The sequence below is a fragment of the Vanacampus margaritifer genome, chromosome 6, assembly GCF_051991255.1.
Source record: "Vanacampus margaritifer isolate UIUO_Vmar chromosome 6, RoL_Vmar_1.0, whole genome shotgun sequence".
NCBI classification, from domain to species: Eukaryota; Metazoa; Chordata; class Actinopteri; order Syngnathiformes; family Syngnathidae; genus Vanacampus; species Vanacampus margaritifer.
In genome coordinates, this window is record NC_135437.1 from 17738125 (window position 1) to 17756144 (window position 18020).

General features: G+C 40.5%; 2 protein-coding genes across 3 annotated transcripts; one reads left to right on the forward strand and one right to left on the reverse strand.

The window, feature by feature from the left end:
- Positions 1–70: 70 nt before the first annotated feature.
- On the reverse strand, positions 71–9969 carry slc28a1 (solute carrier family 28 member 1). Its single transcript, XM_077568471.1, has 19 exons — positions 9896–9969; positions 8216–8347; positions 7924–8003; positions 7775–7851; positions 7400–7491; positions 5891–6080; positions 5671–5812; positions 5336–5449; positions 4583–4657; positions 4380–4460; positions 3427–3507; positions 3181–3306; positions 2744–2874; positions 2500–2668; positions 2196–2393; positions 2036–2117; positions 1835–1933; positions 1653–1761; positions 71–1132 (listed from the first exon to the last, which is right to left on the reverse strand). The coding sequence occupies exons 2-19, from the start codon at positions 8217–8219 to the stop codon at positions 1009–1011; spliced, it is 1974 nt and encodes a 657-aa protein (XP_077424597.1). The 5' UTR covers positions 8220–8347; positions 9896–9969; the 3' UTR covers positions 71–1008.
- znf592 (zinc finger protein 592) lies at positions 9588–18019 on the forward strand. 2 transcript variants are annotated; one of them, XM_077568468.1, is made up of 9 exons: positions 9588–9907; positions 10311–12369; positions 13838–14016; positions 14164–14337; positions 14429–14588; positions 14722–14955; positions 15981–16093; positions 16258–16399; positions 16465–18019. In XM_077568468.1, the coding sequence occupies exons 2-9, from the start codon at positions 10330–10332 to the stop codon at positions 16831–16833; spliced, it is 3411 nt and encodes a 1136-aa protein (XP_077424594.1). In that variant the 5' UTR covers positions 9588–9907; positions 10311–10329; the 3' UTR covers positions 16834–18019. The 2 variants fall into 2 exon arrangements, with proteins under 2 accessions (XP_077424594.1, XP_077424596.1); XM_077568470.1 differs by lacking the exon at positions 9588–9907 and having other exon boundaries at positions 10504–10624; positions 10767–12369.
- Position 18020: the final 1 nt, after the last annotated feature.

An 18020-nucleotide genomic window follows, 5' to 3' on the forward strand; every position in this document is an offset into this window, starting at 1 on the left:
CCATGTCAAACTAATATATTTTCTATTTTTAATAAAAATCTAAAACAGAATTTTTTTTAGTAGATTCATATTTCAGTATACATGGGTCTTTATTTGTTTATACAGTACAACCATTTGCATAGTAATACATTCAATCATTATGAATAGAATTTTGGGCTATTTACATTCATCAAACAACTGATGTCTGAAGGTTTCCTGAGGCATTTTTCATTCAACATTCAACACACAATAAAAGTAAACTTCTTAATTCATTTACAATATAATACATGGCAGTTACTGTGCATCTATCTTAAAACACACTACAGTATGTAATACACTGGGGGGTGTGGGGGCGTTCTTTAAAAAAAACAAAACAAAAACAACATATTTATAGCCATAGTTCTAGTATTCATGTAGCACACTATCCTACTGAATATTTGCCTTATACAGGCAAGATCTACGATTGCCTATATACTGTAAAGATGTTAAGTGTATGTAAAGAGTCTACAATGTTCAAGTGACACATTTTTGTGATATAAAAGAAAGACACCAAGATAGACCAATTCAAGACTTTTTCCCACTATTAACGTTAACTGTACAACTCAATTGTTTAAAAAAAAAATCTTTTTGAGAGGGGAGGTAAAAATAAATAACTGATGTGGATGCACAAGTGTGCACATCCTCCGGTCAGAATTAACCATTCACAGTCAAACTCATGTTAAAAGGCAGTCAACACACACCTGCCACGTGCCTCTGAATTACCCCAAATACATTTTTGAATTTCGACAAGGCTTTTCCTGACTTTTTTTTTTTTGCTTTCTAGCAGAAGCTTGAAGGTTTTGTGCTAACACTATTATTTCCAACTGTGTGTGTAGACTTTTTACATCCACTGTAGGTACTTCACGTGCCAATAGAGAAAGCTAAAAAAAGAAAAAAAAACTTATGAAAATATTATCTTTTCCCAGCATAGTCTTTACATTTGTAAAGTGTAACCGAACTACAATACAAGGATACCGATATAGTCTTCCTTTACAAACAAAGTGCCTCTTGAGAGACACCGCAGCACTGACAGCATTTGGCCAAATAAGCGGTGGCGTTTTTAATCGTGCTCCACGAATCCTCGAATGAGATACTACTCCCGTTGTTGACAGCACTGGAAAAGAAATCACATGACAAGTCAGTACATGGTCTCCACTCGAATAGACACCTTACCATGATTAATTGCTGGGTCTGTCGTCTAAGGGTACATCTTAATATAGTGAATTGAATTGTTTTAACATAGACTTAATGTCCAGATAGATATAGACAAACAAAATACACATTTACAATATAAAAACAATAAGGTACAAATATGCACCCAAACACAGGTGGCAAATCCAGGTCCAGAAAGTAAAAACCCTGCCATAGTTTGGCTTTAGCCCCTGGTGCTAGTTAGCTAGCTCCCATGGTGCTCGTTTACCTGCTAGGGAGCTAGCTAGCTAGCACCAGGGGCTAAAGGATTTGCCACCTCTGCTTGACCCAAAGCAATCAGAATATATCTATATTCTTTTCTGTTTCTTTTCTCCCCAGAAAAAGAAAGAAAGAAAAAAAAAGAATATATATATATATCTATATAAATTTGTATTTCTTTATTTATTTATTTGGGGGGGGGGGGGTCGAAAGTCGAGGCCTACCTTCCAAAGAGTTCATTGCAGCAGGTCTGGACGTTCACTCCTACCGTGTCGTTGAAAACAGATTCGCTGATCAACCTCACACAGTCGAGCGGAGGAACAAATAAGATCCCTTGGAAGAAGGTCAAAAAGGTAAGCGCAATGCGCAGGGGGATGATTTCTTAAAAAGGCGAAATGTAACCTACCCGCGATACAAGCATTGACAAGCGAGACGCACGTGGCTGTAATCAAGGCTCGCACCACCAGAGCCGAGACATCACCTCTTCTAGATGGGCATACAGAGGCTTTGGTAAGAGAAAATGCTCTGTGTCAAACATCAGTACAGCGACAACATGCTGGTGCATGATTTAAAATAAAAAAAAAAGGAATGATGGGATACTACTCACATAGGGCACCAATCATGATGCCAAGGGAACTGAAATTGGCAAAGCCACAAAGAGCGTAGGTGGTGATTATTTCGGATCGGACCTGAAAGAATAAGACGTTTGTACCAGAAAAACAGACACTGGAAATTAGGGGTGTAACAAAAAAAATGTAAGTACTCACTGAAATCCACTGTCTTTCCCCGCCAATTACTGCATCCAGTCCATTGACTCTGTTGATCTTCAGTGAGGCTAATCTCTCATAGGCCACAAATTCATTGAGGAAAAGCTTGGTGCCAATCAGCTCGGCAACGGTAAAACTCTCCTCGAACGGCACTCCCATCATGAAGGCCAGGGGCATGAAAAGGTACGAACAAAATAACTGGAACACAGGCAAGATTTTAACACACAAGTTGAATTGAAGCCATTTAGCAGGCGTACCTAATAATCTGGTGTATTGGTGTTTTTCCATCACGCAATCACAATACCTGAAAGGTGACATCGGGGTATCCCACCATGCCTCCCAACCAGCTCAAAGCTTCGTTAATGAAAGCGAGGATGGCGAGGAAGGCGATGAGGTTTGCTATGATGTTGGCAACCAAAACGATGGAGGCTGACGCTCCGCTGCTGGCTGCCTCCAGAATGTTCCGCTCTTCTCTAAGGAGTATTAAGAAATGTTAACGAGCACAAATGAGCAGACATAAAGTACGTAACTGCATGATGCATACACACCCACAAGACACTTTGATAGACTCCTCTGACTTAAAGGGGCTCACTTCTGTCTCTGGGAAGGACAGTTTGGAGAAGGCGAGTGCACAGGGAGCAGCCATGACCGAGGCTGCTATCAAGGAGGACGCATCGATCTGCAACATAAAACGGCAGGAGTTCACTTAACAGATTTTGCATAGGATCTCAATAGGTAATCATTTATTCCCAACATTTTTTTCTTCTTCATTTCGTAGTCTGTATGTCTGTAGTCTGGATGTTCAATGCTTTTGTCCAATCAGATTTTAGCCTCTATGTCTAATCTCCCCATAGAGACTTTTACAACTCAGTAAAAGTGGATTCAGAGATTTGTTTCTAAATACATTATACAGTATATAAATGCTGAAAAGATGCAAAAAATGAGGACTAAAATGTGGAGATCTAGCGTTACATTGTCTTTTTACCCCAAAAGAGATGAATGCTCCCATGACGCTGCCTGCAATTGTGGCAAATCCTCCAGTCATAACAGCATGGATCTCAGATTTGGTCATGTTCTTTAAATAGGGCCGAATCAGCAGCGGCGCCTCTGACTGATGCACACACATACACAAGAGAAAAAAGGAACAAACAAGCTGGGTGAATGACTGTAGAAAAACCCAAACAACACTTTTAATGCTGTAAAATCAAAGAACAGGGATTGTCAAGATTACCTGGCCAACAAATATATTGCCTGCGACACTCAAGGTTTCCGTGGGAGAGGTTCCCATTGTTACCTGCATAATCCATGAGATCTGCATGGGCAAAAAAATAATAATCATTATAATAAATATATATTTTTTTTAATGATTAGAACTCACAATTTGCACTATGAAGGACCAAAACTGGCTAAATAAATAAAAGCAAAAATTTAAAATGGATATAAAAATATAGTTTAAAAATTAAATACAAAAAATAATATACATTGAAATATAAACAACAAATAATATAAATGTAAAAATGAATACAAAATAAAAAAATAAATGAAAAAAATTAACTATCATTCAGTATATAGAAATGCTCTGCCCAAGGGGACAAACTATTCACCTACTAGTTGATTAACATGTCAGTCTATATCCGACTATGCCCGTGCCACAGCAACAACTGAGGATTCACACACACAAAGCAATGGATCCTGTTGTTTACAGGAATTTATGTGACGTTGTCGATCAACTAGACATTTAAGTTGCAAGTTCTCCATGCAAGCCATCGAGACTTTCTTGTTCGCCGAAGCAATTTGAATTGACGTTCAACCCAGACACACTTAGGACCGCCTCTTCCTTTGAAGAACATTTCCTTGCGCATTTAATGCTGACCTTGTCTGCAGCATAAAATATATAAATATGAGAGCAGAGCATTTTTATTTTTATTGATTGATATTTAATTCTATGTATGTTTATTTTTGTATTTATTTCCATTTATTTTTATTTTTTTTATCTTGTTTTTTTTATTTTATTCATTATTATTTGCATGTATTTATTTGTGTATATGATGTTTTGATTTCCATTTATATTCATTATTTGTATTTGTTTTTTTAATTATATTTTTTACATTTGTTTTAATTAATTTTAGTTTTGTTCCTCCATACGTAACCCTTGCCAACCTGCAATACAAGGTAAATGTTTACCTTCAGGATGAGCCACTGCATTAAGCCCAGAAAGTAAAGCACGGACATCACGCTGCTAAAGAACACGACGATTGGCATAGCCTGAGGAAGGCGGCAGTGGAAACACATGTTAATATCGCATATTAGATTCATCAGCTGGATTCATGCTTTCTTATCCACGTGTACAGGCCATCAAATTGCACATCATCTGCACGGCCACTCACTTGGAAGGCAAATATGTCGTTGATCAAATCTCCAAAAACAAATAATGATCCTGCTTTGGTGTAGTCCAGGAAAATCTGAAATATACAAGACAAACATTATTTTATAATGATAATAACCTGTGGTGTTAAAACCCCACAATTTCTCATTTCCAATTATGAGTCACAGGACGCGCTACAGCAACTCAGATAGTGAGCGGAACTCAGCCCTAAAATAAATTATTATCAGAACAGCCATTTGCATTAGAACCCTTGAATAACCTAAGCATGAGCTTGGACAGCATTATAAAGCACCCTTAAAGATAAGCACGTGATCCAAACACTTAAACGAGATTGTTACAGGGTGTAAGATAAGGCCTGTACTGGTTAAATAACAGGCAGTTTAACCCATCAGGCAGGAATGCTGTTTTTTAAAATGTTATTTTCAAAGGTGACAAGACACATATACAGTAGATAGGCTTATCTGTCTGTCGCGTCCGGTAGGTATCCTTAAAGGGAGAGTATTTTTTACTTCATTTTAATCGTATAATAGTGAGACATGCCATTAATAGATCCAAGCCTCCCCAATAAAAACAAAATATTTTGCAAAGGAAAATGCATATTAAATTCAATATTATTGTTTCATTCAAAAGAAACAATTATTCAAAATTTTATGTAAATGTTTAGCACAACTGAACTGTTGTTCAGCATACCACTAGAGGGAAGCAGCGTACCACCGATAATCGATTAAATGAAAGCTTGTAAAGCTCAATGCACCTGCACTTGTCGTCCGAGCCATTTGAAAGCTATGAGCCCAGGTTCGGTTCTGATGACAAAAAGTCCGATGCAGAACTGCAAGCCGAGGCCCCAAAACACAGGCCGCCAAGTCACCTAAAAGTGAACAGACAACATCACACTTTTTATTGCACGGGTGGTAGGTATCGCGCTATCTTTCAAGAAGCCGCCATAAAACGTCGTGTTTTTCCAAAGGAAGCAACTCTGCAAAACCGAGCGCTATCCAAAGTCTCAGCAAAACACGAGAGATAAGTGTCGAGATAAGGCACATTTCGAAACGGTCGGCACGGTAAAAAAAAAAAAAAAAAAAAACTCACCGCTGTTCTTTTGGCTGAGCAGAGAAAAATGATCAGGACGAACATGCATACACCTCCGAAAGAAATAAGCTGCTCTTGACGCTTTGCGGTGTCTAGCGCGAGCCACAGAACCAGCAGGACCACAACAATGACGATGAAGACCCTGAGATACACACGTTTGCGTCATCATTTGGACTCCTTTGTAAAGAAGGGCAGCCCAGCCATCAGAACATCCGCTCACCATTTGAGCCATCTTAAGTTGGACTTGAAACATTGCACGACAGGGCTAAAACACTGACTAATGCTCTCTCCCTTGTACTTCTTCACCAGGTCGTAGGACTTGGACACAACAGCCAAACAGGTGATGACCACCAGGGCGGTGGCCCGCTGGAAATCCAAAACACAGGCCGCAATAAAGTATGCCAAATAACCTACAGAGAGAGAAAATAAAACACACACACATTAGAGTTTCAAATAAGTAACTGATGGAAAATCTGACACGTTAGTCACTGATTCACATGTGATTATTTTTCAAGGTTCTCTACGAATGTATTTTTTTTTTTAAAAAACACAAGCAATAAATTAATCTGTATTACAATTTAAGATGAATTATAATACAATGTTTTATTAATTAAAGTGGAAGTCAATCTTAAACATTTTTTGGGACAATAATATGTTATATGTGACCTCATAGTCTAAACATGACATTCTGATTAATATTACATTTGTGGAATAAGAGTTATGAAGCAAAATCCAGCTGTTTTTATCCATCTCAGGGGGGCGGCCATTTTGCCACTTGCTGTCGACTCAAGGTGACATCAATGTTGCTCAGGTCTCAGGTTAACAACTAATCAGAGCTCAGCTTCAGAAAACAGGTGAGCTGTGATAACCTGAGACCTGAGCAACATTGATGTCGCCTTCAGTCGACAGCAAGTGGCAAAATGGCCACCCCCTGAGATGGATAAAAAAAAGACGGATTTTGCTTCTTAACTCATATTCCAATAACGCACTGTTAACCAGAATATAATTTTTAGACCAGTGGGGCTGCATAGAACATATTATTGTCCAAAAAAATTGGGGTTGACTTCCCCTTTAATTAATATGAAGGATTTTTATACTTCAATTATTTGTTAACTTACTAAACACTTTGACTTGCAGTATGAAGCGAAAACATAAATCAGTAAATCATTAATCAGATTACAGCAATGCAAACAAATCGGTGGCTTTGTCACTTCAACTTTTCCTGTATCTAAAAAGCCATTCTGATTAATGTTGCGGAATATGAATTAAGCAGCAAACGCCACCTGTTTTTATCCATCGCACGAGGCGGCCATTTTGCCACTTACTGTTGTGTGAAAATGACATCACAGTTGCTCAGGTAACGACCAATAATGGCTCAGCTTGCAAACGTCACATGACCAAACTCAGCAAACAGGTGAGCTGTGATCGGTCATTACCTGAGCACTGAGCTACCTTTTTAGTCGACAACAAATGGCAAAATATGGATAAAAACAGGTGGATTTTGTTGCTTAATTTATAACAAACATAATAGTAATCACAGTGCTGTGTTTAAACTAGAGAAGTTGCATAGAACATATTATTATATAGAATATTTTTGCGTTGACACTAAATAAATACATAAATATAGTATATTTGCTAATTAAACCTTGCATTCTATTGATGAAAATTTGAATTATGTTTCTGTTTATCTCTATGATGGTACTTTAAGAGCCACTGTTGTTTACAGTACCTGCTCCGAGTATGCCCAGGAATGCGTACTTGAAGGTTTTGGAGTGATCCTTCAAGTATTCCTCAGCTACGTTAATCGGCTTGGTTATTTGACTAAAGAACACAAAAAAATCAGATTAGGACTCCACTGCGCATTTATTGATCATTTTCTTAGTCACACATAGACTCCTCACAAAAAGTATTCAGTTTTGGGGTGAAATGTCTGGATGAAGCTTAACTGTATTTAAACCTGCTGTTTGTGCATCACTACTTTTTTTCCTGTGATTAATGTTAATTAATTAATGTTGACAAATATGGTTATGGTTATGGTGGAGTGTATAAAGAAGTAGAGCAATACAAAGACACAATGTGGTGCACCAGAATGAACCAGACATACCTTATATATGATCCCAGTCCCCTTTTAGAGCGCTCTGGTTGCTCGTCGGTGTTGCTAGTATCAGCTGTGATGTCCTCCTAAGAACATTTTGTTAACTAATAATAAAACCTGTTGTCTCTTCTCCTCCAAAAATGAACCACATCACATACCTCCATTTCAAATGCATGGTTGTACACTCCCTTTCCATTGGGAAGGCTTCCATTCTTGAGGTTAAAACTATTTTGGTCATCTGCAAAACACAAACAACCTTCCCTTTTTGTGCAAGCTTTAACATTCAGAAACACCCGATTGACAAACAAGTTGCATTTTGCTAGCCCACCATGTAATAAACCCCTCTTTTTTTTTAAATGAATGTATTTTTTCTTTAGTTTCAAACCCAAGCGGAATAAACACAAGACAAGAAAACAACAGGTGGAAGGAAAAGCAGAGCTAATAGCTTACTCATTGTGTGCGCTCCTAGACTCAGTCGCCAAATGCTGCGCTGCCCAATACACTGCCGGGAAATATAGCCTGCCCTCCACAAAACATCTTATCATTGACGTAGAGACACATTACGTACTGCTCCCATCAGCCCTGGAGGAACATGGCAAAGGCGTGGATGAAGTCATAAAAGGCTTTAATGGACCTCATATTAAAAATACTTTCCTTCTACCTGGATATAAACACACACAGTAAAAGATCTTTGGGCAAGAATTGTGTCACAAACGAAAATGTCAATATTGTGCACCAGTGAGTCTTACATTTGAACAATAACTGTACAGTGTAACATCATTAAACGCTCCTGGTATGTTTGTTTCTTTGAAATGTCAGCAATGTGTGCCCCACTGCATGTTGAGTTCTTCAAAGATATTAATTTCTGATTTGAAAGTCTTCCAAGTGTTTATAACGTAATAAAAACATTGAACATCTAATCAAATATCATCTGCATCAAATGGGTGATTGGATGTAATATAACGTGCAATCTGGACTGATATTTACCACAGGGACGATTAATGATTGCTTTTAATGACTAATCTCCTTCCTGTAAGTGTCCCACCCAATATGGCCTCTTGTAAAACGGTGCTGGTCCATGGTCCAGAAGGATTGGTGAAGATGATCACTGTGAGGGTATAAGGGTTCAAAACATAGTAGGGCACTGTCTGTATAAAATGATATTGCTATGCAACGATCTACAGGTATAGATACAATAACTGACAACAGTTTATACAAATGTGTGCACTTGGTTGACAGTTTGATTGTGTTGTCAATGGAATTGAAAATGAATTTACTTACTAAAACAGCTACATTAATTAGCATGAGGCACTATTCACAATCATTAATGTTCAAGTGTCTCTCAATAAATTTGAATATCGTGGAATTTAATTTGGTCGTTTTTAATCAAAAAAGTGAAACTCTTTATTTATTTTAATTTTGATTAATATATCTTACAACAAAATTCACCATCCCAAGGAATTGGAATAATAATATTGCATACAATAAAACTCTTTTAATCTGGAAATTAGGAAGGAATTAGCCTAAGAATTGACAAATAAACAATAATGTTCCATGTTTTAAATTGAACTGAACTTTTAAATGATATTTAAATTTATTGAAATGCAACTTTATTTTTTTGTACTACAGCTACTCTATGACGGTCATGGTGGTACGTGGAGAAGTTTTTATTATTTTTATTTTTGGACTTATTTGTTTGTGTTTTTCTTGTTTTTTAGCTAGTACATGGTGTAAAAGGTTTGAGAACCATTGTGTTGATCTAAAATGACCATATATTTTGTTTACAGTGGGAAAATTACATGACGAGAATATCCTAATCCCAATTTTACAATGGACAATTCACACCTACCTGCGTGTAGCTATTTAACCACCAGAGAACTTGAGTATTGTTTTTAGATAATGTAAAGGAAACACTTAAATGGCTGGTAACTATGGCGACGCCTCTAGCCTGCGAGACCTACCTCGGGGAAAATACAACCGCTTTCAGAGAGAAAAAAAAAAGAAGCCTAAATTGACGCTAGCTAGGCTAGCCACTTAGCTTTGCTATAACCTAGCACACGTTGGCTACTGTGGTCTAAATGCAAGACTCCATCGGTGCGTCCCAGTAGTTTAAAGAACTGTTTAGCATACCCGGGTCAAATGGTAAGATGTCTCATCGGTTGCTCGTTGTGATTTACGCGGCTAGCCTCGTGCTAACGTGCTTACTCGCATCCGTAGTGTAGCGACGCGGCTAAATTAGCTTATCGACTAGCTGCTAACGTCAAAACATTGTACGAGTGTTTCATACAGACATTCGTGCAGTGTAATATTGACCAATGATTTGAACGTATTGGACTATATGAAATGTCAATTTATTTTTGTGGCTACAGGGTATATATAAGTTTAGTAGTCCTTCAATTTAGCTTGTTAACGAGATAGCAAAACTAAAGTCGCTCGAGTTAAAACGAAATCTCTCAGTTAACATCTGTTAAACTTTCACCTGCTGTGTAAAACTTTAGTCGGCGCATTCGCTGGATTTATTACACTCATTATGTGTCCTGTGCAGGTTTACGAGTCGCGCCGACATGGGTGACATGAAAACCCCGGATTTTGATGATCTTCTGGCTGCCTTTGACATCCCAGATGCCACTGGGTTGGATGCCAAAGAGCCCATCCAGGATGGGAATGATGAGGTGCATCTAAAACACCCAGGAATACCTGCCAACGACAGTTTACGGAGTAATGCAGCAGTCCCGACAGCGGACATTCCTGCTGTGAGTGTGATTGTGAAAAACACACATCACCAGGAGTTGGAAGGTTTTGCAAACGGGCTCCACTCAGGACCAGTTCTGCAAAATGGATTTAATGGACATGGATCTGGTGAGGCAGCAAACAATGTTTTCAGTAAATCATTTGTCTCTGCTCTGAATGGGGAATTTTCAAGTGAATTTCTTGGAAAAGCACCATTTCAACACAAACCTGATGCAACGCCACTTTTTTCCCCGTCACACTCTCACTCTAGTCCCATTTCCAGTCCTGAGCGTGATGACAGGAGAGAAAGTGCGCATTCCAAACAAGAGAGATCATGTTTCCCGGAAGAATCCAATTTACTGGAACCCTCAGCAGCAGATAATCCACAAAAGATGGAGCTTTGTATTTTCGATGAGCTCCAGAAGGACAATGAGTCGCCCGGGAGAAGACCTGAGGAGCTGTCTGAAAACAGTGTCAGTAATCAAATGACAAGAGTGCACAGTGGCTTTCCTCATCTGAGCAGTAACAAGATCTTAAGTGAGACTATCTGCAATTTGGGAAACTCAGTGGATGGCCCTGACTCATTTTCTCAAATAAAGCCCTACACTTCCAAAGTGCCGTCTTGCCTTGAAGCTCTGGTGGCTCTCAATACTAGAAAGGACCCCAGCGAGCAAACAAAGAGTCCAAGAGAGTCTCCAGCAATGCACAGTGACTGCATGAAATACAGCCCCAAGGTGCCCATATCCCCTCGTAGTCCCATGAGCCCACTCGAAGCGGTGAAGCGCCTCATGAAGCCTCCCGACAGCCCCGTGAGCATCTGCAGCGACAGCAGCAGCAAGGCTGGTGGGTCGCCCCCGGTCGTACCCAAGGTTCGAATAAAGACCATCAAAACCATCAGTGGGCAGGTGAAGCGTACCGTGACCAGCGTGCTGCCCGATTCCGAAACGGACGACATCCATTCAGCTTACGAGTCGTCGCCATCGCAGAGTTTGTTAAGTGAAGATGGATCGTATTCACCCAAAGTCTTGAACAGCAAATCGGAGGAAAACTCCAAGACATTGTTCCAGAATTCACCTGTCAAAAGATCAGCTGCACCTCGGCCACATACGCAAAAGAAAATATCTTCTACTAAAGGACATACAGGAAGTGCTAGCTTCCTTCCCAAAGCAGCACACCTTGCAAGTCTGAACCTCGTCCCTCACAGCGTCGCCGCCTCTGTGACCGCCCGCTCCGCCTCTCATCAATCCAGCCAGCACACGCTGTCCTCAAATGTGTGCAGCACCGTCCCTTTAGTGCATCAGATCAAAACTTGGCCACGAACGTCCATCCCTAACACAGCGGCGGGCACACTTAACAGGCTGCTGAACAAGACCAACCCCATGCCGACGTACGTGCCCGACCTGAACCCCCCACCCGAAAGCAACATCCGCCTCCCGGCACGAGGCTACCGCTGCCTCGAGTGCGGGGACTCGTTCGGGGTCGAGCGTAGCCTCGCGTTCCATTACAGCCGGAGGAGCGTCCACATCGAGGTGGGATGCACGCACTGCGCCAAGACCATGGTGTTCTTCAACAAGTGCGCCCTGCTGGCGCACGCCAGGGAGCACAAGAACAACGGCGCGGTGATGCAGTGCACGCAGCTCCACATGAAACCCATCGCCGAGGCGCACATGTTCGTACCTCTCAGTACGGAACCACTCCAAACGGACTCTCGTGCCACATCGTCACGCTCGCTTAAAAGTCAGCCCGTCATGGCCCTCTATCCAGACAACGTCACCCACCACAAATTGTGTTGCTTGGAGTGCAACAAGCAAATGTCCGACCACCGAGCACTCGCAGGCCATTATCAGTCTATGCCAGAGGATAAGCAAGGATTGGTGGGTAGACTCTTTTTGCAATATGAACTTTTAAAGGGCAAGTCACCCCTCCCCAAATTTCTTGATGTAATATGTTCTATGCAGCCCCACTAGTCTAAATACGGTATTTTGGTTAATATTGCATTAGTGGAATATGAGTTAAGCAGCAAAATCCATCTGTTTTTTAATCAATATCAGAAGGCGGCCATTTTTTCACTTGCTGTCGAGTGAAAATGACATCACAAATGCGCAGGTCTCAGGTAACAACCAATCACAGCTCACCTTCAGAAAACAGGTGAGCTGAGATTGGTCGTTGCCTGAGCCCTGACCAACTGTGATGTCGACAGCAAGTGGAAAAATGGCAGCCCCCTTAGATAGATAGAAATGGCATGATTTTGCTGCATAACTCGTATTCCACAAATGTAATATTAATCACAATGTCATGTTTAGACTAGAGAGGTCACATATAACATATTGTCAAGAAATGTTTAAGGGTGCATTGTGCCGTTTTTAAAAAGGTAATATTAAAGCTTTTTCTACGTCATGCATGCTGCACCAATGCCCAGATGAGTACGAAGAGCCCTGACTGTTTTACTCTAGCCTTTATAGTACAGTGTGCGGACCCTCACACTCCACAGTTTCTTTGGGGAGAGGACGGGCGGAGTTTTTCTTACCTCATTTGAAGTCATGTCTTTTTGTCAACTGTGGCTGTCGCTTTAAGATCATGCACGTACTCGCACGCGCACCATGAACGAGCCTGACACAGATACTGCAGTTACGCTTTGAGCCAAAGGTGGCGGTCGCGAGTAAGAAAGTGACTAAAAAAAAAAAAGATTTTTTTTTTATGCTATAGCATACAGAAGGCTTTGATGCAGCCTCAGAACTGAAGCATGCATGAAGCAATTGTAGTTATTACAAAGACAGCCAGCAGGTGGCAGCAGAGTATAAGAAATCAACCAGGGCAAGCTGGGAAATGAGCTGTTTCCCCCGAGTTTGAAACAGATTTGTGAATAATGATGAAACGTAGCTATATTCTAATGCTAATTTCTGCAAAACGGAAACAGATGGAAATATACTTTTTTTCCTGACGAAAGAAGAGACTCTAATCTTTCTTTGGGTAGGTTCCATGTTTTTATAGCAATAGAACACGATATTCTGTGGGCCTTGCAAAATCAGTCAAAATACAGTAAAACAACCGGGAGCGAAGGAGATTGCTTCAGTGAAAATGGCTGGGAGTGAATGAGTTAAAAGCGAATGAACCCCATGTGATTATCACAGTTGTAAGCAAATCTTATAAATGAAACATGTTGGTACCGTGTGTTTTTGTATTCATTGAAGATCCTCAACTCATGTAAGCTCAAATGTATTTATTTATTATTACAGCCTGTTCACATTAGCCTATAATTTCAAATGAAATGGTTATTTTGTTTTGTTTTTACTGAATTATCATGTCCTACTTCCCCCCCCCCCCACCCATGTCTTCCAACAGGTTTGCAAGCTTTGCTCCATGTTGCTCCCCAACAAGTGCAGCTTGAAAGCCCACCAGCGCATCCACGCACTCAAGCCCCCTTATTGCTGCCCCGAGTGCGGCGCCCTGGGCCTCTCTGCTGACATTCAGAAGCACGTCAGGGAAAACTGTCTCCACTATGCACGCAAAGCCTGGTACAAGTAAGTTAGCGTGAGAACCGAGACGAGTGCTTGCGTCCTGCCAGAGCCGAGGCCTGCGTTAGATGAGTTTTGGGCCAGCTGTTCGTTAACTGTTCACAGACGGCTCCACCCTGACCCCGCTTTCACCCTGACATTCTCTCCCTGCAGGTGTCTTCACTGCGAAGTGGTTTTCAAGACCCTTCTAGGGCAAAAGTCGCACATTGAGGAGAAACACTGCGAGGTTCTCTACAAGTGCTCCGCCTGCCCCGTGGCCTTCAAAAATTCAGACCGCTATGAAGCTCATTTGAAGAATAAACACAGTGCTACCAAAATCCCTCCTCAGTAAGTTGCACCCTCGTGACCACATCATTATAAGCTGTATTGTCCTTTTCCAGTTCCGCTAGTTTGACGTAAATGTCTCTTTGTTTCACAGGTTCAGCTTCAAGTGCTCATGCGGTGACATTTTCCAGAAGAAGTGGTCACTTTTCCAACATTTTCATCAGGACGCCAACAAGCGTCTCTCCTGCGTGTTTAAGTGTCCAGAATGCAACTCGGTCTTTTCTCAAAAGCAGCTGTTGATGCAGCATTTCAAGGTCAACCCTGATTGTTTCAACAAAGTGACTGCTTGTATCTTGGGGAAAAAAAATGATAAAACAAAATCAAAATGCTCATTATTTCTGCAGTTTAAGTAAAATGCCCCGTGTTTGTATTTTTCTGTTTCCATAGCGTGTACATGGAGGCGAGGCGAGACCAGAGACGGAGGTGAACAGTAAACAAAGTTTGCACCAGGAGGCCATTCCCATCCACAACCCGGTGAAATGCACGGAGGCTCCCCGAAAAAAGGCAGAGAAGGACGGCAGTTTTCGGGTGAAGTCGTCTGGGTGGACGTGTGGGGAGTGTCTTCAGTGTTTCCCTGAGCGAGATCTCTACATTTCCCACTTGAAGTCCAAGCATGGGAAGGTGAGGAATGATTTATATTCATTCACTTTTTAGATACACAACATTTTTTTTTTTTTATCAGCGCACATACACTTAAGAAAATTGTATCTGCTTCCTCGGTTTTTTTGAATAACTTTTTTTTTTTTTTAGTAGGAGAAATAGTAGTTTCCAATTTCTCCACTTGCTATCATCACTCTATGAACTTTCACATTGTATTAGACAACACACTCTAAAGTGTAAGTGTGGTGCTCAGAAAGAGAAATATATGTGGTTTATCAAGAAAAACTGCACCCAAACGCATTTTTTATATATTATACTTTATATTTAAACTCCAAAATGTTCAGCGGGACCCATGTCATTTAGTCTACAAGGCCTTTAGCTTAATGCTAACATATACTGCGGAATGCCATGGCAAGCTAATTGAGATTAGCATAGGTGTTGCTGTAGCTATAAAGCTTCAGACAACTGCACTTTTCAGATGGAGCAGTAACATGCAAACAATACTCACTGGCATAGCTTGTAGCTACTCTGTGGGGAAAACAACTATTACTGGGGACCTTCTCTGCCTCTTTTTCATGCTCTACGCTCCGTATCTTACAGCCATGTAGCAGCACATTTCAAAATTTCTGTGAAAATAAATAAATAATTACTGTATTTAAAAAGCTGCAGTTTCGTGGGGGAACACTGCATGATTTTGCAATCATGCTAATTAAAAAAAAAAAAAAAAGTCCATTGATACATGTCGGTAATCTTGCTTGTATAGTTTTAAAAAGCGTCAACAGTTCTTGTGTTTTTTGTTTTAAAGACGTGTTAAAGTAAATAGTGAGCATTTCCCGCTTAGACGACTATAAAAGCATGATCGAATCTTCCTGCTCAAACACATCACATTTATTAGGGCTAGCTAATAACTTAAACAAATACTGCATGTGGTTGAGCACGAGCAATAAAGTCATTTATAATGTATTTCTTCACAAGCTTCAGAAGTACTTCCGTATAGTGTTCATGAGTGATGTTTAAATATTCACTCCCAAGTTTCCTGTCCTCAGTCGTTAAAGCGCTACCCCTGCCGACAGTGCGAGCAGTCGTTCAACTCCCCGACGAGCCTAAGAAGACACATTCGCGCTCACCACGATGGCAAGAAGAAAATGTACACTTGTTGGTAAGAGAAGTTTAAAGATGAACACTTTTTTGGGTGTACGGTGGGACCATTTTTTCCCCCATTTTTTTTCCCCCTAAATGTGACTTAAGAAGTGCTGTGTCTGACAGGATGTTCCACTGTATTTGATAGTATCAAAGTTAACCATCTTAATAAACTGTCTTCAGGTATTGCACAGACAAAAAGACGACATTTACCAGCAGTGTGATGATGAAGAACCACGTCAGTCTAATGCATGGAATCAAAAATCCTGACCTTGGCCAAATGCAGAAAACCTCCATCCAGGAATGCAAAAAAGCTCTGGGAAAGGTAACAATTGATTATGCAATAACTGTCAGCAGGAAAATCACTATTGAGACATCTTTCCATCGCAGGATTCTGGACCGCCAACCGCAGGCATGGAGGACGGTCAGGACGTGGCAAATTCCCTGGAGGATCCTCCGGCGAAACGGCCGAAAGCGCGCTTCCACTGCTCCAAGTGCAGATTCATCACGGACGACGACGTCCAGTTCCAGGATCACATCGTTCTTCATAAAAGCTCCGAAAATACACCCCAGTGCCTTCACTGCGGCCTGTGCTTCACGTCGCCGCTGTCCCTCAACAGACACCGGATCATCGTTCACAAGATTAAAAATCCCGGGGACGAGGAGAAGGCGGCGGCAGCGAGAGGCCGTCAGCCCAAAACTGAGCCCTCGCCGACGGACAGGGACTCTCCTTCGAATGTCACTCAAACGTCAGCATAGTGAGTTCAATGTTCACACATCTGTTAAGCTGCTTTCCTCCTGGAACTACCACTTTTGCTGCTCGATGCTACGTATGGTCACACTTTTTTACAGAGCCACTGCAGCACATTAAAACAAAGGTCTAACAAGAAAACAATATTTTTATATACATATATATATATCTATATATTAGATGACCAACTGATAAGCTTGGTTCCAGAGACTTTTATTTAACTTTGCAAGTGAGCAATTCGTTGACTTTTTTTTTCTTCTTCTTCTTCTTTTTAACATTTCATCCACCATGATAAGAGAGTAACAAAACTATGATAACATTGATAAGCCTGTGCTTTTTTTCACCTACTTGAGCAATCAGCTGTACTTTAGTTGCTTAAATCTTAGTATTAACGCCACCAAATGTCTTCCGAATGGCATTCGGGCGCTATTCTTTTATGCACTCGTCATTTAAAAGCAGTACTAATAACCACAAACCAATGCTTAAGCCTTACAAAAGTTGGGCTGGCTGAATAAGAAAGATGTTGTTTCATTTAATGAGCATCACATGCTTTTTATTTTTTTATGAATGCTTGTAAAGGGTAATGAGTGTGAGGTTATCAGTATTTAAAACACCTCTGGCTGCAGTAAAATGAATTTTGGAGGCACGTGAGTTCTGTTATGTCAAAATCAAGGTACTTTAATCAAGATCTGACATGGCGTATTGTGACTGGGGAGAAATCATATCAAACGAGGCAAATGAGGGACTCCTTGCTGTGACTGTTTTGTGTTGGAAGTGCGACATTAACTACCTCCTTGGTAAATGGCAGTGATTGTTAAATGTGCAGAGGAGTCACAGATAAATAATCTCAGTGCAATGCAGAATGTATATTATCCCACAATATAAAATTTTATAAATTGATTTTGGGAACCATATTGGGACTACTGAGTCATATTGACTTGTGAACCTTTCTGTTATGTAATTGCTACATGAGTTCTTAATTTTTTACTTTCTCTCTGCATCCTTAAATGGCAACGTGCGGCTGTTGAGGGTGACATGCATGATTTGGCCTTTTGTGCTCGTTGAAGGATATTTTTTTACTTTTGATACCCTGTACAATGACGACTTGTATACCTGCCTTAAGAACGTTTCTAAAGATATAACATTATTGTTATGTTTACCCAAAATACAAATAAATTGGTGCATTTAATTATAT